At 40.1% G+C, this 25,287-nt stretch overlaps 1 protein-coding gene across 3 annotated transcripts in view; it reads right to left on the bottom strand.

Annotated features, from left to right (window-relative positions):
* LOC118390872 (AF4/FMR2 family member 4-like) overlaps nt 1–24,216 on the bottom strand; it is a 38,090-nt gene extending 13,874 nt beyond the window's left edge. The window contains exons 1-6 of one of the 3 annotated variants that reach the window (XM_052457611.1): nt 23,948–24,216; nt 10,076–10,183; nt 4,811–4,937; nt 1,766–2,512; nt 1,553–1,597; nt 1,348–1,434 (exon numbers count right to left, since the gene is read on the bottom strand). In XM_052457611.1, the coding sequence (XP_052313571.1) occupies nt 1,348–1,434; nt 1,553–1,597; nt 1,766–2,512; nt 4,811–4,937; nt 10,076–10,155 (1,086 nt within the window). In that variant the 5' untranslated portion in view covers nt 10,156–10,183; nt 23,948–24,216. Of the gene's footprint in view, nt 1–1,347; nt 1,435–1,552; nt 1,598–1,765; nt 2,513–4,810; nt 4,938–10,075; nt 10,184–18,277; nt 18,473–23,947 lie in introns of those variants that run through there. The other 2 variants (XM_035781581.2, XM_035781580.2) reach the window with 2 other exon arrangements.
* Nucleotides 24,217–25,287: the final 1,071 nt, after the last annotated feature.

Raw genomic sequence — 25,287 nt, 5'->3', positions numbered from 1 at the left:
TAGCATAGCATTATGCCATGATAAACTTACACAACTGCTTGTCTAGCGTTGGCTGTAACGCATATTTTGAAAATCTGAGATGACAGTGTTGTTAACAAAAGGCTAAGCTTGTGTTTGAATATATTTATTTCATTTGCGATTTTCATGAATAGGAAAAGTTTCTAGGGGTATTTATGTTGCATTATGCTAATGCGTTTGAGGCTATGATTACGCTCCCGGATACGGGTTTGCTCGTCGCAAGAGGTTAAGGAGTTCCCACATATGCTGAGAACTTGCTGGCTGCTTTTCCTTCACTCTGCGGTCTAACTCATCCTAAACCATCTCAATCGGGTTGAATTTAGGTGATTGTGGAGGCCAGGTCATCTGATGCAGCACTCCATCACTCTCCTTGGTTAAATAGCCCTTAGCCAGCCTGGAGGTATGTTTTGGGTCATTGTCCTGTTTGAAAAACAAATGATAGTCCCACTAAGCACAAACCAGATGGGGTGGCGTATTGCCGCAGAATGCTGTGGCAGCCATGCTGGTTAAGTGTGCCTTCAATTCTAAATAAGTCATAGACAGGGTCACCAGCAAAGCACCCCCACACCTCCTCCTTCATGCTTCAAGGTGGGAACCACACATGCAGAGATCATCCGTTCACCTACTCTGGGTCTCACAAAGACACGGTGGTTGGAACCAAAAAAATCTCAGATTTGGTCCCATCAGACCAAAGGACGGATTTCCACCGGTCTAATGTCCATTGCTCATGTGTCTTGGCCCAAGCAAGTCTCTTCTTATTATTGGTGTCCTTTAGTAGTGGTTTCTTTGCAGCAATTCGAACATGAAGGCCTGATTCACACAGTCTCCTCTGAACAGTTGATGTTGAGATGCCAGATTGACTGACCTTCCTGTCTTAAATAATGATCGACTGTTGTTTCTCTTTGCTTATTTGAGCTGTTCTTGCCATAATATGGACTTGGTCACAACACAACTGATTGGCTCATCAAGGCAAAGGTTGACTAAAGAATAAATATGTTTTGATTTGTTTAACACTTTTTTGGTTAATACAGGATTCCATGTGTGTTATTTCATAATTATGTCTTCACTATCATTCTACAACGTAGAAGACAATAAGAATAAAGAAAAACCCTGGAATGAGTAGGTGTCCAAACTTTTGACTGGTACTGTTTATGTAGGCCTAACAAATGCTATTCAGACATCCATTAAAAAAATGTGCATCTTATTGTACCAATGACTTGTCTAAAAAAATTGTGGCAGCTGAATAGATGACTTTCTAAGAGATAGTAAAATATGACCATTTCTATGCTCAGCCTCTGTACGTCTCTAAGGCATGCTCTGCTGTCTGACCTTGGAGGGGAATGGAAACTTTGAAGGCTCTGTTTTGCAGGGGGTGTGAATGGCGGTCAACGGAGGGGGCCAGGACTGAGTCATTTCCTGGAGGGAAAAATGGAAAAAGTGAAGTTGAGTAAGACCTCAATGACGGGAAGAAAAAAAACAATTTCTTACTCAGATTACAGTACATGATATCCTCTGAAAAAAAAAGTATTCTTACCTTTAAAATCTCATCAACACAATTCGCATCCCCAGTCATGGGACCCTACAAACATCAAAAATTGTACCATTGTTAGAAGAAGAGAAAGGCTCATAAACAACAAACATTAGTGTGTCATATTTCATCTTGTTATTGACTAAGTCACTAAGTTTTATTCTATAGAATCTCTAAAATTGAGATTCCGTTGAACTCATTCTAGTTCTGTGGTTTTACCTCAACAGGCTGCGAGGGGATCTTGAGCTTGGAGAGCGACGCCTTGCCGTTGGACTTCATCTCCCCCATGGTGCTGCTGTGGGACTGGCCACTGTACATTGCTGATGAGGTCTTGGGCTCCACCGTCTCCTGGCCATCCATGGGGCGCACGTAGGCTGTAGGCTTCTGTAGCATGGAGCTGGGCTTGGACATGAGCGAAGGGGGGAAGGCCTGGCTGGAATGCGGGCCGCTGGTGAAAGATGTGTGCACACGCGACGGGGAGTCCCAGTTGGCCTCGCGCTCACGTGGGGACTTGGAGCGGTAGCGCTCCTTGCCGTGGTGCTCAGCACCCAGTGACCGGGAGTGACTGGAGCTCAGGGAACCCTTGGCTGGGCTAGACGTGTGGGACTTGGAGTGTTCTGAGCCATGCTTGCTGGACTTCTTGTGTTCCCGCTCGTGTCTTTGGCTACTGCTGCTGCTACCGCTACTCCTGCTACCGCTGTGGCTGCCCTGGAGGCTGGATCTCTTAGAGGACTGGGAGGACGAGGTGCTGGCCGCTGGGCCTACTGGAGTCCATTTACTGTTCTGGCCACTGCCACCGCCACGCTGGTCCCCAAACAGAGACTGGCCAGACTTCTCCTCGGAGGACGACGAGCCTGAGGGTTTGCCACCGAGTTTTGGAATTGTGTCTCCTATAGGTTCCTTCATCTCGTCGTAGTTTCCAAGCATACTCTGGATACGACTGGACAGTTTATCTTCTTTGCTGGACTGCACATACAAAGAGAGAGTGAGAAAGAAAGAAACAGGGGGTCACCTTCAGGACAGCAGTTAAGCACTTGAATTAATTGCTTTTAGTCTAATACATTAATTAAATATGCTACTCAAACTTTGGATTTATTCTGGTGAAAACTTCTGAAATATAAAAAAAAGTAGAGACTTGAATGTTTCTTATAACATTAAAGAAACATTGACAATGTATTTTTGTTAGGGAAATTATACTATTAGCCCTCTGATATGAAGCTTAAAGTTGAAACAATATTGAGGAGAGGGCGGCCCTCTCAACTAATAACACAAGAGAGACGATTGGCTTATTCAAACTCCCCTCCTGACCAGTGAGGCCATCTGCATGAGGTGATAAGGGCCTTCCATGGCTCCATTAAAGAAGTTAAATCAATCACTCGGAGGGGCTCCTGCTACAGATGACAAGAGGTAAACCACAGTGTGTGTCGCCTATCCAATTTCACATGGGGGCCCCCAAACCGATTCTTTCTGACAGATACCCGTGTGGGGTGGGGAACCATCTGTTATCTGTAGCAGGAAATGTAGAATATGTGCTACACAAAGCTTTGCTGGTCTGGATAGAAAGCAGAGAATATCCATCAGAGCCCATTCACTCTAGTAATTGGGTTTGCCTTGCAATATGTTGTGTTGTGTATGTGTACAATGCATAAGTGTGCCGCCATGCAAGGCCTACACTTTGATAGAAGGGCTCTCGGTAGCAAACAGAGCAAAATAAGTAACACCTAACCCCCATCTTTCACAATTCATGCACCAGTTTTAAACTACATTTACAATGTTATCAGGAGAGAACTTCAAAATTATATAATACACAGTAAAGTGGAGAGCAACATAAAAAAAAATGGAAAAGCCATAGGCCCTGACAAAAATACATTTGAAGTGCATATTGGAGTCATTATACTACAAAAGCCATTTAAGATCAGCATTTTTCTGCCTGGGGAAAGATGAACTGCATCTGTGCAACCCGTGTACAAATGTTACCACGCTGCTATAAATTTTAAAAGTTCAGTGGCAGATTTGTTTAGTGGCTCTTTTAAATAAACAGACGTGGAATTTACAGGAAGACATAGTAAACAAATGTTACTGGACTATGAATACTATTTATTGGTCAGGACTGATGTTACATAACTCGCTGGAAACTAATCACAAAGAGGCATTCTACTGCCTACATGAGAAGATTGAGTTTTAGTTATCCAGTTGATGTTTCACATTTCTACATTACATGACCCATTTTGTAACTGCATGAGTAAACAAGCGGTGGCTTCTCTAAAAACACACAGTGGACTCAGGGCTCTGAGAGCTGTGGAACACAACATGGCTGCCATGGCTGGTGGTGGGAGGGCGACTTCCCTGGGTCCTATTCTTCATCAAAGCCCCCTGATTACCTTTCACTCTGCGGGGGCAAGAGACAGCTTGGCTTTCCATGTCGAACTCACCTCTCACCCCTTTTCATTCGCTACATGTCTGGACACGTTCAAAATCATCTGTTGATTGGTCCTCTAACTAAGAGAGGAGCCACTTACCTCTGCTTATATCTGGTTAGTGGCAAAGATTAGACTGAGCAAAGGTCTGAAATCCTTATAATCGAGTTGGTGGGATGGGAGATCTGGCTCTGGCCCACATCAATGCTCATAGAAAATGTGCATCCCTAAACCAACTGCTTTCTGTTGTTTAGTTGACTACAGAGGCCTGGTAAGCATCAACATCAATAAGGGTTAGGTCTACTACTCAACCACTATCTATGATAGGGGACAGTGCCATACAAGCATCCTAAAGTTATCAAGACTGCATATGAATGCAGGTCCCCTTTAGCTGTGGGCTGTTTACACAATGATATAGCAATTTGATGGGACAAAAGGACTAGCTGTTATGCACTTACCTCAGGCTCATTGTGAGAAGGACTAAGGAAGGACCAGATTAGATAAAGGGACAGAGGAGACTGATTTGCAGCGTGGACAGGGTGGGCATGAAACCTCAGCTTGCAAGGCCCGGGCCCTAAATTCCTCCTGAGCAGCCAGCAACAGACCTGAGCCCACATTAACTGCAGCTAATGCAATTCCTCTAAACAGTGCACTTACCTCCAACTCTCCCTGCCACTGTTCAGATATAAAAACACGTAAGCAGTTCTCTGGGTTTAAAAATAGTTATCAATGAATCCTGCAAATCAATCATAGCATAATGGGAATACTTATAGGAGAAGCAAGTATAAACTCTAAGATGTAACTAAATGACAGAAGCAAAACAAAATGAATAACAAAATAAACTTACAACTTTATAAGGTTCAGGAAAGAGAGGGGAGTGAGCTGGAAAGGCCTCTCCTCCCTGCTGGATTTCTTGATTTCGCCTTTCTCTTTCTTTCATACGAAGCACATTCCGGTCTTCACGGTTCATGTTGCTAACAACAGAGACACAGTCACTAAGCGTGGAGAAGAGAAAATAGCAGCTTCCAAATACTTCGGTCTACATTAAAAAACACCAAGTGATACTGCAGAGTACACAAAAAAAAAGATAGGGGGCAACTTAGGGGGAGGGCATTTTTCAATGGCTTAAAAGGGGAGGGACAAGAACATCTACACACCCCTGCAAGTCTAAAGCGTTATAATGAATGGGTGATCAAAAGCTACTGATTGTAGGCCTATGTGTTGGAAACACTGTGGGACAGAGATAGCACAGTTAAGTCAATGGAATAAATGAAATTAGCATATGAACAGCTAGGCTATCTAGTAATAGGAAGGCATATTCACTGCCTTCTGACGAGCCACTTTTCTACAGTACATATCCCACCCTCAAAATTATCAATCCAATAACAAGACCACAAATCGTAATTTCATGTTTTTGTTTCTCCATCTCATGAATACAGTGTGTCATTTATTGTAATATAGTCGCTAATATTTCTGATGGCATGTGATAAGCTTTTAGGCGCCCCGGAGGCAATCTGCCAACAGGACCATCAACATAATTTCTACTAACAGCTTCTAAATAATCACTGCAAGTAGGGCTGGGCGACATATAGAATGAATTATATTAATTCGAATGTACGTTTTTGCACGATATACCAAATGCTTGTATAGCAAGAATCATGTAACAAAATGTTTTTTCTCGTTTTTATGAGCGCTCATGTCTGCTTGTTCTTGTGTTGTCTTTTTGGTCTTGTCTCCTTTGATGCTCCTATGCTGGGTGCGCCATCCCATTTACACCAGAGATCTGTATATAATGATGAGATGCTCATGTATCAGCTCTAACAAATGGTAGTTATTGTCCCAAAGGAGGGAAGGCAGGCGACAAGCTTAGGTCAAAAATAAGTCCATTGAAACACATCAAAACCTCTCACATCGCATCTTCCTCTTGGCTTACACACACACACACACACACACACACACACACACACACACACACACACACACACACACACACACACACACACACACACACACACACACACACACACACACACACACACACACACAAAGATGAGAGAACACTTCTTCCCTGACAAGCGGTTCCAACTGACTTTTAGCATTTGAGTTTTGGTCCAACAGAATCGGTCATATGGACACAGAAACACATTGAGACATTTTATTGTAAAAGAGAAGTTACTTTTTATAACATTACCCTTTTAATGTCTCAACTGCTCAAATTGCCTGCAGAGCAGACACTCCTAAAACAGGATTATCAACAAACATTGATTTTTGGAAAATGTATGCTCAGTTTGTCACGCGTGACATTGTGGTACCAGGTACCGCTAGAAGCATTTTAGCCAAAGACTTATACTAGCTGTCTAGTCTGTTTTAAAAATGTGCACTAAGCAGAAGACACAATTATATAAGGATTTGGCTACTTGTTCTCATTCTGAGAAATAAGGTAGGCCATTTGATTTCAACATCAGAACAAAGTGGACACACTGTTTAAACTAGAGGTCGACCGATTATGATTTTTCAACGCTGATACCGATTATTGGAGGACCAAAAGAGCCGATGCCGATTAAAATCGGCCGATTTTTTTTATTTATTTGTAATAACGACAATTACAACAATACTGAGTGAACACTTATTTTGACTTAATATAATACATCAATAAAATCAATTTCGCCTCAAGTAAATAATGAAACATGTTCAATTTACTTTAAATAATGCAAAAAAAGTGTTGGAGAAGAAAGTAAAAGTGCAATATGTGCTATGTAAGAAAGCTAACGTTTAAGTTCCATGAGAACATATCAAAGCTGGTGGTTCCTTTTAACATGAGATGAGTCTTCAATATTCCCAGTTTTAGGTTGTAGTTATTATAGGAATTATAGGACTATTTCCCTCTATACCTTTTGTATTTCATTAAACTTTGACTATTGGATGTTCTTATCGGCACTTTAGTATTGGTAGTGTAACAGTAAAGCTTCCATCCCTCTCCCCGCTCCTCCCTGGGCTTGAACCAGCAACACCACGACAACTGCCACCATCGAAGCAGCGTTACCCATGCAGAGCAAGGGGAACAACTACTAGAAGGCTCAGAGCGAGTGACGTTTGAAACACTATTAACGCGCGTTAACTAGCTAGCCATTTCACTTCGGTTACACCAGCTTCATCTCGGGAGTTGATAGGCTTGAAGTCATAAACAGCGCAATGCTTGATGCACAACGAAGAGCTGCTGGCAAAACGCAAAGAAAGTGCTGTTTGAATGAATGTGTACGCGCCTGCCTACCACCGCTCAGTCAGATACTTAGATACTTGTATGCTCAGTCAGAATATATGCAACACATGACACGCTAGATAATATCTAGTAATATCATCAACCATGTGTAGTTAACTAGTGATTATGATTGATTTATAAGATAAGTTTAATGCTAGCTAGCAACTTACCTTGGCTTACTGCATTCGCGTAACAGGCAGTCTCTTTGTGGAGTGCAACGAGAGAGAGGCAGGTCGTTATTGTGTTGGACTAGTTAACTGTAAGGTTGCAAGATTGAATCCCCGAGCTGACAAGGTGAAAATCTGTCATTCTGCCCCTGAACAAGGCAGTTAACCCACCGTTCCTAGGCCAGCATTGAAAATAAGAATGTGTTCTTAACTGACTTGCCTAGGTAAATAAAAAGGTATAATAAAAAAAATATATATAAAAAATATATATATTTTTTTTAAATCGCCAAATTGGCACCCAAAAATACCGATTTCAGATTGTTATGAAAACTTTTAAAATCAGCCCTAATTAAATCGGCCATTCCGATTAATCGGTTGACTGTTCTGCCTTGTTAGCTAGCAAATAGATCCAAGTTGGCTAAACTTGAAATATAAAGATTCCTATAAAGATTAGATGGCTACTCACTAGCATATGAGCTTGTGCTTGAGAGATTGTTTATGAGACCCGTGTTCATTTTCTATAATGCCTGCTACGTGAATGTGCATTAAGCATAGTTCTGGTTAAATTTATTACGAAAAATGCATTTTTATAGAAAAACTTGGAAAGCGAGAACAGTGATTACAAAAAAAAGCAGGTTAAACTATTTTGATAAATATTTTTTAGTAGTAGCCACCCTTTACACACTCTTGGCATCCTCTCAGCCAGTTTCATGAGAAATGCTTTTCCAACAGTCTTGAAGGAGTTCCCACACATGCTGAGCATTGCTGGCTGCTTTTCCTTCATTCTAAGGTCTAACTCATCCTAAATCATCTCAATTGGGTTGAGGTCAGGTGATTGTGGAGGCCAGGTCATCTGATGCAGCACTCCATCACTCTCCTTGGTTAAATAGTCCTTAGCCAGCCTGGAGGTGTGTTTTGGGTCATTGTCCTGTTTGAAAAACAGATGATCGTCCCACTAAGCAGATGGGATGGCGTATCGCTGCAGAATGCTGTGGCAGCCATGCTGGTTAAATGTGCCTTCAATTATAAATAAATCACAGTGTCACCAGCAAAGCACCCCCACACAGTCACCTTCATGCTTCACGGTGGGAACCACACATGCTGAGATCATCCATTCACCTACTCTGTGTCTCATAAAGAGACGGTGGTTGAAACCAAAAAAATCTCACATTTGAACTCATCAGACCAAAGGACAGATTTCCACGGGTCTAATGTCTATTGCTTGTGTTTCTTGGCCCAAGCAAGTCTCTTCTTATTATTATTATTGGTGTCCTTTAGTAGTGGTTTCTTTGCAGCAATTCAACCATGAAGGCCTGATTCACGCAGTCTCCTCCTGAACAGTTGATGTTGAGATGTGTCTGTTACTTGAACTCTGTGAAGCATTTATTTGGGCTGCAAGCTGAGGTACATTTCACTAATTAACTTATCCTCTGCAGCAGAGGTAACTCTGGATCTTCCTTTCCTGTGGTGGTCCTCATGAAAGCCATTTTCATCATAGCGCTTGATGGTTTTAGCAACTGCACTTGAAGAAACTTCAAAAGTTATTGAAATTTTCCGGATTGACTGACCTTCATGTCTTAAATAATGGACGGTTGTTTTGTCTTTCCTTATATGAGTTGTTCTTGCCATAATATGGACATGGTATTTTACCAAATAGGGCTGTCTTCTGTATACCACCCCTACCTTGTCACAACACAACTGATTGTTTCAAAAGCATTAAGGAAATAAATTCCACAAATTAACTTAAGGCACATCTGTTCATTGAAATGCATTCCAGGTGACTACCTCATGAAGCTGGTTGAGAGAATGCCAAGAGTGTGAAAAGCAGTCATCAAGGCAAATGGTGGCTACTTTGAAGAATCTCAAATATAAAATATATAGATGTTTAACTTATTTGGTTACTACATGATTCCATATGTGTTATTTCATAGTTGATGTCTTAACTATTATACTACAATGTAGTAAAAAGAAAAACCCTGGATTGATTAGGTGTGTCCACACTTTTGACTGGTACCGTGTGTCCTTCTAAACACGAGTTCTATTATTGTGGCTTCAAAAACAAAGCCATTTGCCCTTGTATTCCATCTCTAGTGATTGGCGTCCATGTTGTAGAGTGAACAGCGATTCAGAATAGGTCTAACTACTGTTCACAGTGAACTGTCAACAAGATGATTTTTTAAACAAAAAAACTAGGCCTATGTACTAAGAGGGAAATGTGCTCAATGTCATAAGAGGTCAGGCATCACCTGAAAAGTGGGTTCTATTAATGGAGATCTCCATGAAGTCAATGGTTTAGTTGGTAGTTCCTCAAAAATAAGCCAGCACTTTGACATACAGGCCTACCCCTCTCTGTTGCTTTTAAGGGTATAACAACAAGTTAAAACTTGTTAGGGAAGTGCTCCCGCTGTGGGAACATCAATCAGCGGAAATTTCAAGTGCGCCACGTATAGTTTTTGATAAAACTCAAACTTTCATTAAAATGCACATACAATGTACTGAATTAAAGCTACACCCGTTGTGAATCTAGTTACCGAGTCAGATTTGTAAAATGCATTTCGGCGAAAGCATGAGAAGCTATTATCTGATAGCATGTATCCCCCAAATACTGCACCGTCACCTAACGACAGATTTTGCGATAGCCGGGGGCTACTCAAAACGCAGAAATAAAATATAAAACATTCATTACCTTTGACGAGCTTCTTTCTTGGCACTCCTAGATGTCCCATAAACATCATTTTGGGTCTTTTTTCGATTAAATCCGTCCATATATAGCCTAGATATCGATCTATGAACACTGTGTGAACAACGGAAAAAAAATAGCGTTTTAGAACGTAACGTCATTTTTTTAAATTAAAAAAGTCGACGATAAACTTTCACAAAACACTTCGAAATACTTTTGTAATGCAACTTTAGGTATTAGTACACATTAATAAGTGATACAATTGATCACGAGGCGATGTCAATTCTATAGGTGTCCTTCTTGAAATAATGTCCGGAGAAATCTCAACCAAAACATCCGGTCGGAGACCGGAGGGAATCGGTTCCCTTGATTCGGTTTGACCAAGAAACAAAGCCTAGGCAAATGACAAGACTCTAGACCGTGTGGAAGCTGTAGGTACTGCAACCTCGGCCTCATTTAATCCGGTTCACCTATAACAATTCCTGGAAGTCGCGCATGGATATTTTTTTCCATTTTCAGTGATCAGATTTTCCTGCACTTTTCGATGAAACGCACATTCTGTTATAGTCACAGCCGTGATTTAACCAGTTTTAGAAACGTCTGAGTGTTTTCTATCCACACATACTAATCATATGCATATACTATATTCCTGGCATGAATAGCAGGGCGCTGAAATGTTGCGCGATTTTTAACAAAAAGCTGCGAAAAGCTGCTTGAATTCTCAACTTCCCTAAGAGGTTTTAAGGAGTGTTGAAAGAGTAAGATTAACCTGGCCTGTCCCCACACCTTCCCTCAAAACACAGGGCACAGCACCTGATTAGACTAGGCTATATAGGGCATATGACAATTCCCTGACTGCTCAATACACTATAAGCTACAGGATTGAGTCATCACTGAACGCAGATGGTTTTCTACCTTCCATTAACCAGGAACAAAAAATGCCACAGTCACAACTGGTATGATACGGTCATTTAACGGTTACAACTCCATTTACACCACTCACTCTTATTAACACATTCGACCCCATCACGTGGCCTTTCAGCAAACGGTCTGAATAGTGAGAAACAGGAGATTGGCAAATTGTAGGAAAACAAGAAATCCTACCAAAGACCTTCACATAAGGAGTAGGCAAACCTAACTAAAATAGTTCAGAAACTGATGGTGAGGGAGGGCTTCCATTTGAATTTGTAGATGCAAATGACCCCATTCGGAATGGGCCTTGAGTAAATGTGTGAATGGGCTGTTTAGTCAATACATTTGATCACTCAGCTTTGTTTATGTCCTGGCTCTCTAAACGCTCCCCTCGCCATTAATCATTAATCCATTCTAATCACTGCTGTGTATTATGAGGCAAGTGGGGGCTTAAGGCGTCAGCATACTTCAGTTCGACTGGCGGCTAGGTGAACCGAATGAGTGTGCTCGCATACTCCCTTAAAAGAGCTACGCTTTAAAAATGAGGGGGGCATTTTGAGATGCCGTAGCAAGTATATACTTCCTCAAAATAGTCCAAATTAACTTAAGATCACAAGAATGACAAGAAATCTGTCATTAATTGAAGTTTTTGCTGAGGAGATCTTAGTCGCACAATTTTACATCTAAGATGTTTGGTGCAGTACTCAATGAAAAACATTGCTTGAAAACGAGTTCTCATTTAATGACAACAAAGACTTTATTGAATAATCACTACGATTGACCAATCACTGACGAAGGGCCGTATTATTCTGCTACCAACTTTGGCTTGCCTCAAGAAAAAGATGTGTGCGCACGAACAGCCCCAAAAAATCTTGAATAGAAAAATGTCAAAAACAGGTCACAATACATTCTAAGATGTGCAAACTGTTCCAGATGGGAAGCATGCGGACGCCTTTAGAGAAAATTGGAAGAGCATCAACAACAACTCTATTATGAGTGTCAATGGCACCTTTGCATACATACCAGTAGTCAAGTGTTAACAGTAGACTACTCACCACTACCGAGCCAATTTAACAAAGTATGTGAAACTAGAATGAGGCCTAGCAATAACTTTGACTCAACCATGCATAAATTGAAACTGGAACAAGGCACTGTAGCCATATGCCCAACCAGCTGGCTCTGATCTACATTACTAAAGAAGACAATGCTACCAAACAACTGGGTGATTCTCATGAAACAAGTTAACCACGGCAGTAGAAGTTTAGTTAGAAAGCCATGGTGCATCTGCAACAATCCAGTATCTTTTTGTTGCTACATTATGCCAAAGTGTCGTATTTGTAATAATTTAACATTTCCATCCCCATATTCTCACTACCGAAATGCATCCGGATTATATTCTCGGGTTATTTTATACAATTATACTTCAAATAAAAACTCACATATTTGAATAAGACCAAATACATTGCTGTAGTTTGTCCATAAAGCATACAAATCTAGGGCAGATGATGGTTTAGCCCAGTGTGGGGGGCAAACTTTTTCCCTCTGCCCCCATTCCACCATTGGGGAACACCCCTGACACCAACCATAAAAGCTGTCAGTGAAGTCAACAACATGATTTTACTGTTTTACATATATTTCCACATTATGAGGTTGGAATAGTATTGTGAAAATGATAACACTCGTTTAGTGTAAGAGCGGTTTGCAAAGACAGCCTGAAATGTAGGCCCATTTTCATGGGATGGAGTATTGGCGTTCCATGGTGACATCGCCGTGAGGTAAATTAGTTAATAAACCAATAAGAAAGAGCGTTCCAAACCTCTCTGCCAATAACAGCTAGTTTTCAGTTTTCCCCTCACCACTTAGACCACTCCCAGACAGGCCTAGTAATATTCTTGCTTGAGATATTGCCCTTTGCGTCAATATCTTTTCGAACCATTTTAATTGAAAACAAATCACAGTATGGTACTTAATTGTTACCGAGAAATGACTTAATATTGAGAAACAGATGCATTGGACCTTTAAGATTAGTTGAAGTAATAAAAAGTATCTTATTTCCCAAATATTCTAGCCTATGAAAGTGCTGTCCTAAAGTTGTGGCTTTCAAAAATAACAAGAATTAAAAAGTCTATAGCATAAGCCCAGGTATAGGCTATTTTCAATCACAGCTTAATGATAGACAAAACAAACAATATTATTTATTTTCATTTTACATTAGAAGGCTAATAAAAATAAAAAAGTATCCCGTTCTGAAGACGGTAGACTGCTTCTATCTAGCCCATCATGTCACTACGGTAAGACAGCCAGTTCCTAATAAAACTGTCATTGCTCCATGACAGCGAGCCACATAGACACCAACCTGCTCCATGCTGAAGCTCCTCAGCCAGAAAGGAATATTGGAAAAGATTTGCCTGCAACACTTACACTATCATTCGCTATGATTCGTCCAGTTGCATTCGATTTCACACTATAGCCTAAGTGCCGTTTTAGCAGTTTGTTACTTTTTCCACAAAAATGTTTTACAAAAAAAATGGTTGGCCAATAGGGGCCGATAGCATCATCTATCAATGTTTTATGGGTAATATTCACGATAAGACAAAGATTGACATCGCTTAACCCTAATACTAGTTGAAGTTCACATTAAAATATATTATTTATTACGTATAAACCATGTGGACATGTTTCTCATCACGTAACACTTTCAAGTTCCTGTAACATCTCCAATATATATTTTAACAAAGTTATTCAGCCATGCATGATGCATCATCTAGAGGAGTAATCCTTAGATGACCACAAGTTCATTTCATTACTTACATGCCTTCTGAAATCAGGATATTTTTTCTCAAAACATCCCCTTTACCACACTTGACCTTCTCATTACTTCAATGACTAAAAAGCTCAAATTGGGAAAAACCCAGAGAAACATTAATTTACCAACACAGAGGAATGAATGGGCTTTGTAGATGTGGTCAATTGTTTGCTAACTCATAATGGCAGTCTACAGATTGAGAATCACCTGGATGATTGAAAGACAACATGACAATGTCCCCACACAAAAGTGCATGAGTAGTCACCCAATAGTCATCTTCTTGACCCTCAGGGGTTTCCATTTTTATCCACCACTTGTAGGTCTTCCATCCCTTACATCCTTCAACCCTGACCTTATTTTTCTCTCTCTGCATCAACGACTACCTGTCCAATACAAATGTCTTGGGAGTACAAAGGTTTCTAACTGTTCCTAATGTTGGTAAAGCCACCATGGCTAGATGCACAATATGCATAACTGTAGTTTGTGTGTTTTTAATCAACTTAAAAATCAGAAGAAAAATAACATTCATGCTCACGTTCATTGAATATTAGGGATCTCAACATATTATCCCCATGCGTTTCAACGCAAACTGGGCTTAATAGGAGCATACTGGGCTCAATTGGAACAGGGATTTATAGTGAAAAAGAGAATAGAAAAGTCTACTTGTAAAATATTTGGAAACCAATGGTTTAGGGTATGAATATACACTATAGACTACAAGATAGTACAGTACAGATCATATTGAACAACATTGCTTTTTGTCATTTACATTCTGTAGAGGGAGTGCTTTTTGTGACACTGTACCCTTTAAGCCCACCTGAAACAGTCAAATTTACAAACATGGCATGTATAGCAATGAAAGGTTAATTTAACAGTAAAATAAGAATCCATTCAAAAATGTAATCTATGAATGTCTGAAATATATTATCTGGTTATAGTTCACCAAGTTGTTGTTACTGTGAGACTGACATGCAGGCATAACTGCTAGTATGAAAACTCCATATTTTCAATTGGCAAAAAATAGTAATGAAAGCTCATGAAATATGCTATCATGTGCACGTATCACCACATTCATCTCTTCATTTTAGATGAAGTTTGAGAAGGTAAAACATCTGGAAAATGTGTAGGGTAGCCTCAACACCAAACATTTTTTGCAGCTTTGAAAATGTACCATTAGTGGACACTTACACATAATTGTCAATAACGTAATACAAAATCTGATTAACAGAAAAAGTTTAGTTTATATCTATACTGAACAAAAATAAAATGCAACGCCCTGTTTTTCATGTGCCGAAATAAAAATATCCCCCCAAAATTTCCTTGCACACAAAAACCTTATTTCTCTTACATTTTGTGCACACATTTGTTCACATCCCTGTTAGTGAACATTCCTCCTTTGCCAAGGTAATCCATCCACCAGACAGGTGTGGCATATCAAGAAGCTGATTAAACAGCATGATCGTTACAAAGTTGCACCTTGTGCTGGGAACAATAAAAGGACACTAAAATGTGCAGTTTTGTCACACAACACAATGCCACAGATGTCTCAAGTTGAGGGAGCATGCAATGGGCATGCTGACTGCAGGAATGTCCACCAGAGCTGTTGCCCGATAATTCAATGTTCATCTGTACCATAAGCCGCCTCCAACGTCATTTTAGAGAATTTGGCAGTACGTCCAACTGGCCTCACAACCGCAGACCATGTTTAACCCAAGACCTCCAGATCCGGCTTCTTCACCTGCGGGATCGTCACACCAGTGACCCGGACAACTGAGGAAACTTTGGGTTTGCACAACCAACATTTCTGCACAAACTGTTAGAAATCACCTCAGGGAAACTCATATGCATGCTCCTCATCCTCACCGGGGTCTTGATACAGTTTGTCATCGTAACCGACTTCAGTCGACAAATACTCACCTTTGATGACCACTGGCACGCTGGAGAAGTGTGCTCTTCACGGATGAAACCCGAGCAGAGAGCAGACAGCATCTATGGGGTTGTGTGGGCGAGCAGTTTGGTGATGTGAACTTTGTGAACAGAGTGCACCATGGTGGCGGTGGGGTTATGGTATGGGCAGGTATAAGCTACAGACAACGAACAATGTAATTTTCCAATGGCAATTTAAAGGCACAGAGATACCGTGACGAGTCCCATTGTCGTGCCATTCAACTGCCACCATCACCTCATGTTTCAGCATTGATAATGCACGGCTCCATGTCACAAGGATCTGTACAAAATTCTTGGAAGCTGAAAATATCCCAGTTCTTCCATGGCCTGCATACTCACCAGACATGTCACCCATTGAGCATGTTTGGGATGCTCTGGATCGACGTGTACGACACCGTGTTCCAGTTCCCACCAATATCCAGCAACTTTGCACCGCTATTGAAGAGGAGTGGGACAATTCCACAGGCCACAATCAAAGGAGATGTGACGCACTGCATGAGGTAAATGGTGATCACAATTGACTTATTTCCTTATATGAACTGTATCTTTGCAATTGTTGCATGTTTCATTTATATTTTTGTTCAGTGTAGTTTTTCATTTGAATCCAAAGATGGAAGTGGGCTTAAAGGGTTTGCTTACCCTATATAGTATTAGTTTTCTATGTTTGACAATTAGCATGGAGCTGCAACTCAGAGTATTGTTTCTTCATCCTATGTAATGTATTCTCATAAATTTTTTTCCCCACCGTTTCAGATAAATTAGTCATTGAAGTTGTTGGATTATGTGTCACATTCTACATTCTGATATTACCATGTTCTGACCACTAGATGGCGCTGTTCCTGCTATTAGGGAATTATTTTATGAAGAATCCTCCCCACATTGCTGAAGGGGCAGTTCCCCCAAATTAAATATTGGTTAACAATAGTTTTTTGTTTTTTTAGGTATCATAATAGCAGGAATAACGCCATCTAGTGGTCAGAACCTGTAAATATCAGGATGTAGGATGGGACATATTCCCAACAACTACAATTACTAGTTTCTCTGAACTGGAAAAGAAAAACGTCATCAAATTCACAGAGAATACCTTACACAAGATAAAGAAACAATACTCAGAGCCGCAGCTCCATACTACTTGACAAACGTACAGAACTGATACTATATACTCAATATTGGTGTGGGATTGGCGTGGGGTTAGGGTGGCTTTTGACCACTTCTTTGGATTCCTCATGCCTTACTCATTTTAAGAAAAAAAGTTTGGTCCAAATCGGATGTAAGACTGCACCTAAAAACTCTTTTGGTGTTTGTTTCAACAAATACCAAAATATAGTTTTTGGGAGGAATTTTCCAATAAGTCCACTTTTGACTTAAATGCATTCACATAATTACAGTACTTATACTAAAATAAGGGGTATTTTGGGATTAACTAACGACAGTTTGATGCATTTGGTTACTGAATCTCCAATAGAGCTTAGTACAGTTTTTTAACAGGTCCTAATCTTAGTGATCCAAGAGGAATTATGGCAAGTGATCCAAGATACATTTTTTGGTCTAGCTCCAGTTGTGAGAATCACCCAACTATGAAATATAAAACACCATACCTACCCAATTGTGTTTTATCTTGAAATGGTCACTTTTACTCACATTTTAGCACTGGCACAAAGATAAACTGTACTACCAAACAAATTCGGAGAAAAAAATGGTTGTGGGCAAGGCTACCAGTCAAGCAATGCGTTTTCATACCAACCTTAGTACCTAACTGTGCAAATAGAGATCGCAGTAGTCCTAAAAAAAACGGATATTAATTACCTCAAGTTCATTCAGCCATTCCTATGGAGGAAATTGGGTTTTGGTATAAGCACCAAAAATAAGGTCTGAGGTTAACACAGGTTTAGGAGATCTTATACGTTTTCTGCTATAAGATAACAGTCAGTTAACATAACCTCTATGAACTATGAAGCCTTTATGTGCTTGTTTTGATTACATAAATGCTTCAAAGTTATTAAAAAAATGACTTGAGCTGATGAAGATCATCTCAGAACAAAACATATAAGATCTCCTAAGCCTGTCATTACCACAGAGATTTTTTTCTGTGTTTATCCCAAAAAAACATGAATTTCCCCAAAGGCTCTGGCCAACGAGCCATGGGGGAGTTAGTGCTTACAAAAATCCGCCATTACTATTGCTCTCTATTACTAAAGAGTGCAAAGTCTGAGTCTAGGGAGTTGAAATGTTAACTGGGGGGGGCATACTGAACTGGTAATTAAGGCTTCCTGACCTCACTTCTCTATGACAAACAGATAGACTAAGAAAAGACTAAGAAAAGACTGAAGAGGTAGATAGATATAAGTGTCAGAACACCATGAAAGTAGGACCTTGCTTCTTTGAGAAAAATACATTTCCACACCTCCATCATAACCCTAACTATCACAATTTGTTAATGAAGTTTGGTGACAGTCTGACTAGTACAACAGTTAGGCTAACGCTATTCACAGGAAATGTAGCCAGAACACCAACAAGAGAAACCAAGTAGTTGTGTTGCTTACCCTGACAGAGAGGCCATGGCCCAAAGCACTTAAACATTGGAAAGGAGATTCAGTGAAACTCCATGGGGTTCAGAAGTGTTGTCATACTCTGCCGGCCTGCTCTCTGGTAGTACTCCTTTAATGATGACAGGCGTTGTCAAAACTGGGTTTCCTGATCTACAGCATCGACATTACAGTATTTCCTTGGAGTAGAGATACATTTGACTCAGGGAGGGGAGGTTACTGTTCCCTCACGGAAGATACCACCCTGCTGAACAGCGGGTGTGCTAAAGGCAGGGGACAATAGGTGAAGTTGAGAGGAGGCTCTGTGTGTGTGATGGGGGGTTGCACGCATGAGTGCACAATGTGCCGTACACTCTCGGAGGTGTTTGAGATATTATAATTGGAACAAACCGTTGTACTGCCGCAAGGCAAAATAGTACTGACAGGAGCTTAAGAATCTTTGGAACAGTGGTAATTAGGACATAATTTTCAAAGTGAACAAGAGACATTCTATCACTGTGCTAGGTCAAGTTCCCTTTACATCACAAAGCCTTCTCTAAACAAATTAATCTAAACAATATCAGTACAGTAAAAAGACAATAAAAGGAATATGAATAGAAGGAATATGAGTAGGCAGGAGAAAAACAGGCCTGGGCCTAAAATAATGGAACAATAAACTTGATGTCTCACACTTTAGAGAAGAAAAATAAGGAAAAGGTGTCTACAATAAAAAGAACAGCAACCTCTTCCGGAAAATGGAATAGTCCACCTCGTTCCATAAAAGGAGATGTTATTTTATGCCACTGAGCCTCTCCTCCTTGTGATGTCATGAGCCACTCTGAGGATGCCAGAGCCAACCAGAGCCTGTCTCCCCATCAACAACCTCCCTCCCCCACTATGCCCTGGAGCACTGGGTAAACTAGCAGCAATTTCTTTAAAGGGACAGCTCCTGTTTTCTACTTGAGATGGAAACAGGGGAAGCCCTACTCAAGTCACTAAAGGCATTTCCCAGACAGATATTTTTCATCGGCAATATGATGACAGCCTATTGCCCAGAAGTGGTATAGACCAACTATTTGAATGGCTGTGGCAGAAACCAAAACCTAACTAAATAGCTGAATTGAACACCACTGGATGAGTAGTCTACCATACAAGATTCAAAGAATTGTCAATAGAGCAGTAAGCTAATTGAATGCAATGAGAGTTTAGGCCTACACATAGTCCACTTTAGCCTGATCCCAGATCTGGTTGTGCTCTTGCCAACTCTATTTCTCATCGTCAAGTCAAGGCCCCATAAAAATAAAATTCCTGGAACAGCATTTTGTTAGTGACGTTAGTGATGACAACAGCTGTGAGCAGCAGGATGTGTGCCAATCTCCATATGGAAACACTAGCCCTAAATGGACTTTTATGACATGAGCAAATCCATTAAGACAGCTTGGGAAATATTATTTCAGATGCTTTAAATATATGAAAATTAAGGTGGAACGTCAGGAGTTTGGAGAGTAAGTTGGCCTTTACATTCAGGGAATAAAATTAGGCCTAGTCTATATCAAATAACAGTTAGGGAAACAAAAGTAAGGTAACTTTTTAACCCTTCAAATAACCCCTTGCCTATGTGTCACATGGTCAAGCTCCTTCTCACTAACATAATGATAAAGGCTAGTTCAGTCAACTATGCATAATGCAGTCTCAATTTAGCTGTAACTTCCTAGCATTAAATCATAATAGTAATTTGTTTTAGTATTAGACCTAAGGCAATGATAAGTTAGGATAATGTACCCATTTTCTCTTTAAAATATGTTTTGAAGAAACGACAGGCTTAACACCAAACATGCTAATTGGATGAACAAACTAAGCAGGAGTCTTTACAAAACCTGTGTTTTATTGTTTAGGGAAATGACAAGAACCAACAGCTCAAACAAACCTTATCTAGCCAGAGACAACATGGAAATTCCTGTATTATTCAGTAGGCGGTTTCCCTGTTCCATCAGACATAGACTCCATACTGACCAACCAGTTGAAGAGGCTATATTTGGAACACTTGCATATCTGTTGGACTTGAACTACAAATAGAAACCTAAATAAGGCTCACCATGCCTAGTACTGTACCTCTATGGTATTTAGACAACATTAAAACAGACATTTTCACTCCTCTGCCAGCCTATGAACATCTAATTTATTGTTTTGCCAAATAAAAACAACAGGACAGTGTGACATTAGAACAAGGTTGTAGGCCACCTAGGCTATATGATGTAAGCCAGGGCTCTCCAACCTTGTTCCTGGCGAGCTACCGTCATGTAGGTTCACTCCAACCCCAATCTGGCACACCTGATTCTAATAACTAGCTGGTTGATAAAAACAGAACCAGGTTAGTTTCAACTGGGTTTGAAGCGAAAACCTAGAGGACAGCTCTCCGGGAAGAGGGTTGGAGACTATTGTTGAAGGCTATGCGTTCAATAAAATAGCCTGCATGATATGCTGCCATACAAGATAATTGTATCCAGAGTCAAAAAAGGAACAAAGGCTGCAACAGGGGCTGGTGCGCAGCACATTTTTTTGCTTTGACCCAAGAGCCCTGAGGAAGCAACTGATGGCTTATTAGTTTCAACAAGAGCTTTCCATAGGCGATGTAAAGGCCTTAAACTACCCTCCTATGACTACAGTATGCGGTATAAAACCAATTGACCAGGCTAGATTGTGTTAGCGAAATAAATACAAACACTTACAGAGATCTAGTCTGACTAAAAATAAACCGTGTACACAGCAGTGCTTCCAGGTGCTGGTTTTGGCAGGAACAACTAGTATTCAAAAACAAGTGTTTAACTACTAGTCTAGTTGGACTGCTTTAGAGACGGGGGTTTCATCAATCCTTGTTTGCAATAGATTATTTCCAACCTGAAACCCACCATTTACAGCATTGTTAAAAATACATTTGAAAAACGCTACATTTATGGTAGACTAGTTTTTGCCATCTAGGATGAATAAATTGTCCACCGCATTGTCTTGCAAGATGCAAATAAACACATTTAGGCTACATTCATTGCTTGTACATTTGTAAAAACAAAAACTGTACCAAGATTGCATAATCCTTGCATCACCACCAGCTGAAACAATAGCCTAAATATTTCTGTCATAACTCGGCTGTAAAACCACATTCTTGAGCAGTTGAACCTTGAGCAGTTGGCCTTGGAGGAAACAGTTCGGCTAGCTGAAGCCATAGAGCAACCTAAACAGGAAGTTGGGAAGACTTCACACAGAAGCATGTCTATACTGTAGCACTTATTATGCTTGCCAACAGAGGCCATGCCTCAGAGAAATTGGTAATGATGTAGCAACTATCTAGACTTGAGCTGCCCTTTCCTCACTGTAACACCTAAAATGGAGTCCTAGACCAAGCAAGTCAACTGTGGATGGAGAAAAACACAGCTATTTAGCTCTGTTTAGTATTTTTTATTTTATTTTATTTATTTTTTAAATGGGACATAAGGGAATTACGGGAATTTATAACATGCTTATTGTTACAGTAGTGCTCATGTAAAGGGCACCAACTTAACACTATCAAAAAAAAATATTACGAGGGCTACCTATACTGAACAAAAATAAAAACAACATGTTTCATGAACTGAAATAAAAGCCAGAATTTTTCCATATGCACAAAAATATTATTTCTCTCAGAAATGTGTTTACATCCCTGTTAGAGAGCATTTCTTCTTTGACAAGATAATCTACCCAACTGACAGGTGTGTTATATCAAGAAGCTGAATAAACAGAATGGTCATAACACAGGTGCACCTTGTGCTGGGGACAATAAAATATCACTCTAAAATGTGCAGTTGTGTCACTCAACACAATGCCATAGATGTCTCAAGTTGACAGCATGCAATTGGCATGCTGACTGCAGGACTGTCCAACAGAGCTGATGCCAGAGAATTTAATGTTCTGATTAGTTTTTTTGTATTATTCTGTAATAAAGACCTTTTGTGGGTAAAAACCTCATTCTGATTGGCTGGGCCTGGCTCCCAAGTGGGTGGGCCCCTGCTGGTGATGTGATATCCATAGATTAGGGCCTCATTTATTTCAAATTAACTGATTTCCTTCTATGAAATGTAACTCAGTCAAATCTGAAATTGTGGAGGTAATATTTTTGTTCAAAGGTGAATGGTAAAGGCAAATAAGTAATCAACATTTTAAAATAAATAGATTTGGTAGACAGTTTCATTAGTTTGACCACCCCACAGTTCAATGAAGAGGAAGTGTAAATTCTAAGTCTAGCAGCTAGAAAGGCATCTTGGTGGTATAATTTAAGCTAATTTCCAGAAATTTCACAGTTTAGCATGGAGCTGAGAGATTTGAGGGTTTCAAAATATCCTGCAATTCTATGTACCTTTCCATGACTAGTACTGTATTTCTCTGCTCAAACATAAAAATGGCATCTGAACGCCCGGTTTTCGAAATGTTCTATTCTCCCGGACTGTCTAGCTTTTATTTGATTGTTAGTTCTCAAAAATGGGATTATTAAAATATATATATATATCAATATCTTTCTGTTTGCTTTTCATCTGGTTTTGGTCGTTTAAGTTGACAAATTGTTCTTCCATGCTGTGTTATCATGTGTTGCTGCCATGCTATGTTGTTTTAGGTCTCTCGTTGTGATGCGTGTTTTGTCCTATATTTTTAATCCCAGCCCCGCAGAAGGCCTTTTGGTAGGCCGTCATTGTAAATAAGAATTTGTTCTTTACTGACTTGCCTAGTCAAATAAGTGTTCATTAAAATAAAACAAGACAGATGTCCCGCCTAAGAATACAGATGTTTTTTTTTTGTTTTAATCTCCAATGGCTAATTTCCTCCATATTAAAAGGGATAGTTAGAGTGACAATGAAACCCTTTATCTAATTCCCCAGTCGAATGAACAGGAACAGAAAGTATGCACACTGTTCCCGAAGACTTCCAGTCATTGCGCTAACGCTAGTTAGCATTCGCTCGTGAAACTACCAACAACTTCCTTCAATAATTATTAAAATACATTTCACCCCCCCAAAAAAAAAAAAAATATATATATATATTCAGGGACCCACTTTAGTACCTCCGGGGACCCCAGTTTGAAAACCCCTGTAGTAAACAGTCCCCCAATTTTTTAAGACGCTAGCAAGCTTGCTACAGGACCCATGTATTTCGGATACATTACTGTCAATCTTGTTTTTTTTTATATATATTTTAACATGTTCTAAGACTTCCAAATAAGCACCTGTGATTGTGTTCAGTATGACTAGAGATTTTGGCAGATGTCTGAGACTACTCATGATACAGGTAGCCAGCTAGTTAGCCACCCAAGCTTCCATGCTAACTGACCTATCAGCTAACTTTTCCACTAAGCCAAGGTCGGCAAACGACTTAATTCTGTCAACTAACGTTAATTTAATAGCACATTGTCGACGGTACGGAAACTTTCAATGGGGTGTCACCGTGGATAGCTAGCTAGTTAAGCAATGCTAGCTAACGTACAATGTTAACTAGTTATTCCGTTGCCAACTAGTCTACCACTTGCTCGATATTACTGGCCATCTATCTTTAATATACACGCGATAAATAGCTAAATTACAATGCACAGGAATTGTTACCATAACCGCTAACTGGTAGCTACATAACAATAAAGATTTTAGTTAACATTTTGTTTAAGCCACTTACCTCTTCTCTTCTTTTTAGGCCCAAACCATTCTAGCTATTGGAAAGCCCTTTCTCTTTGTCTTTTCCACTTTCCAGTTTTAAAAAAATGGACCCGACAAAAATGTTACAATAATAGTTAAAATACTTCAAACATGAAAAGACTACATCCTCTCTATCAAGTATAGCTGTGACAGCAGAAAACTATTCGTCATTATTTTCTCTATCCATTTTTACAACAAGGCTAGCTCGGCAGAGATGAGTGGATGCATGCAAGAAAGCAGCTGTGATGACTTCGGTTCCCTAAACTTGATCACGTGACCACGGCGTATTCGTAAGGTTCCGATCATGAATCCTACAGTATCTTGGAAAGTAATATTTTGTTGTGTATTTAAATACAGAAATGAGACATTTTGCAATAGTTGTTAAAGTGAACTTATTCTGAATGCATTCAAGGAATTTCATAATTTGACCCAGGTCATAAACTTCATTATGTTGAAGCCTGTTTTTCCTGACCTTTTGCCCCCCACTGCTGATAAATTGACTTGAATGGGGACTCAGGGTTCTATTCCTATTAATTTAATCCTCTCCAATAGGCAAAATCAAGATAGAAAACCTTTGGAAAACTGGGCCCGGGATGGCATGATCAGGACTCAAACACAGGACACAGATTAAGTAGCTTTGCCCAGGTCCCTGCAACCGACACCTTATAGCACTGTAGCCATTTTATTGAGGTCCGACCCCCTTGAAAAAGGTTGCAAGTTATTGTGCTAAGGCTGCAATATACAGTACAGTCGGGAAGTATTCAGACCCATTGACTTTTCCACATTGTTATATTAGTTCTCCCCCTCATCAATCTATACACAATACCCCATAATCACAAATACATTTATAAAATAAATAAAAACAGGGTTTTAGAATTATATATATTTTTTAAAGAACAAAACATTTACCTAAGTATTCAGACCCTTTACTCAGTACTTTGTTGAATTCCCTTTGACAGAGATTACAGCCTCGAGTCTTCTTGGGTATGACGCTACAAGCTTGGCACACCTGTATTTGAGGAGTTTCTCCCTGTTCTCTACAGATCCTCTCAATCTCTCTCAGGTTGGTTGGGGAGCATCTCTCCAGAGATGTTCTATATGGTTCAAGTCCAGGCTCTGGCTGGGCCACTCAAGGACATTGAGACTTTCCCCAAAGCCACTCCTAAATTGTCTTGGCTGTGTGCTTATGGTCGTTGTCCTGTTGGGAGGTGAACCGTCACCCCAGTCTGAGGTCCTGAGCAGGTTTTCATCAAGGATCTCTCTGTACTTTGCTCTGTTCATCTTTCACTCGAGCCGGACTAGTCGCTCAGTCCCTGCTGC

This window comes from Oncorhynchus keta, chromosome 12 (genome assembly GCF_023373465.1).
Source record: "Oncorhynchus keta strain PuntledgeMale-10-30-2019 chromosome 12, Oket_V2, whole genome shotgun sequence".
NCBI lineage: Eukaryota > Metazoa > Chordata > Actinopteri > Salmoniformes > Salmonidae > Oncorhynchus > Oncorhynchus keta.
The sequence above is the reverse complement of the archived record's forward strand: the minus strand, read 5'-3'. Positions and strand labels throughout refer to the sequence as shown.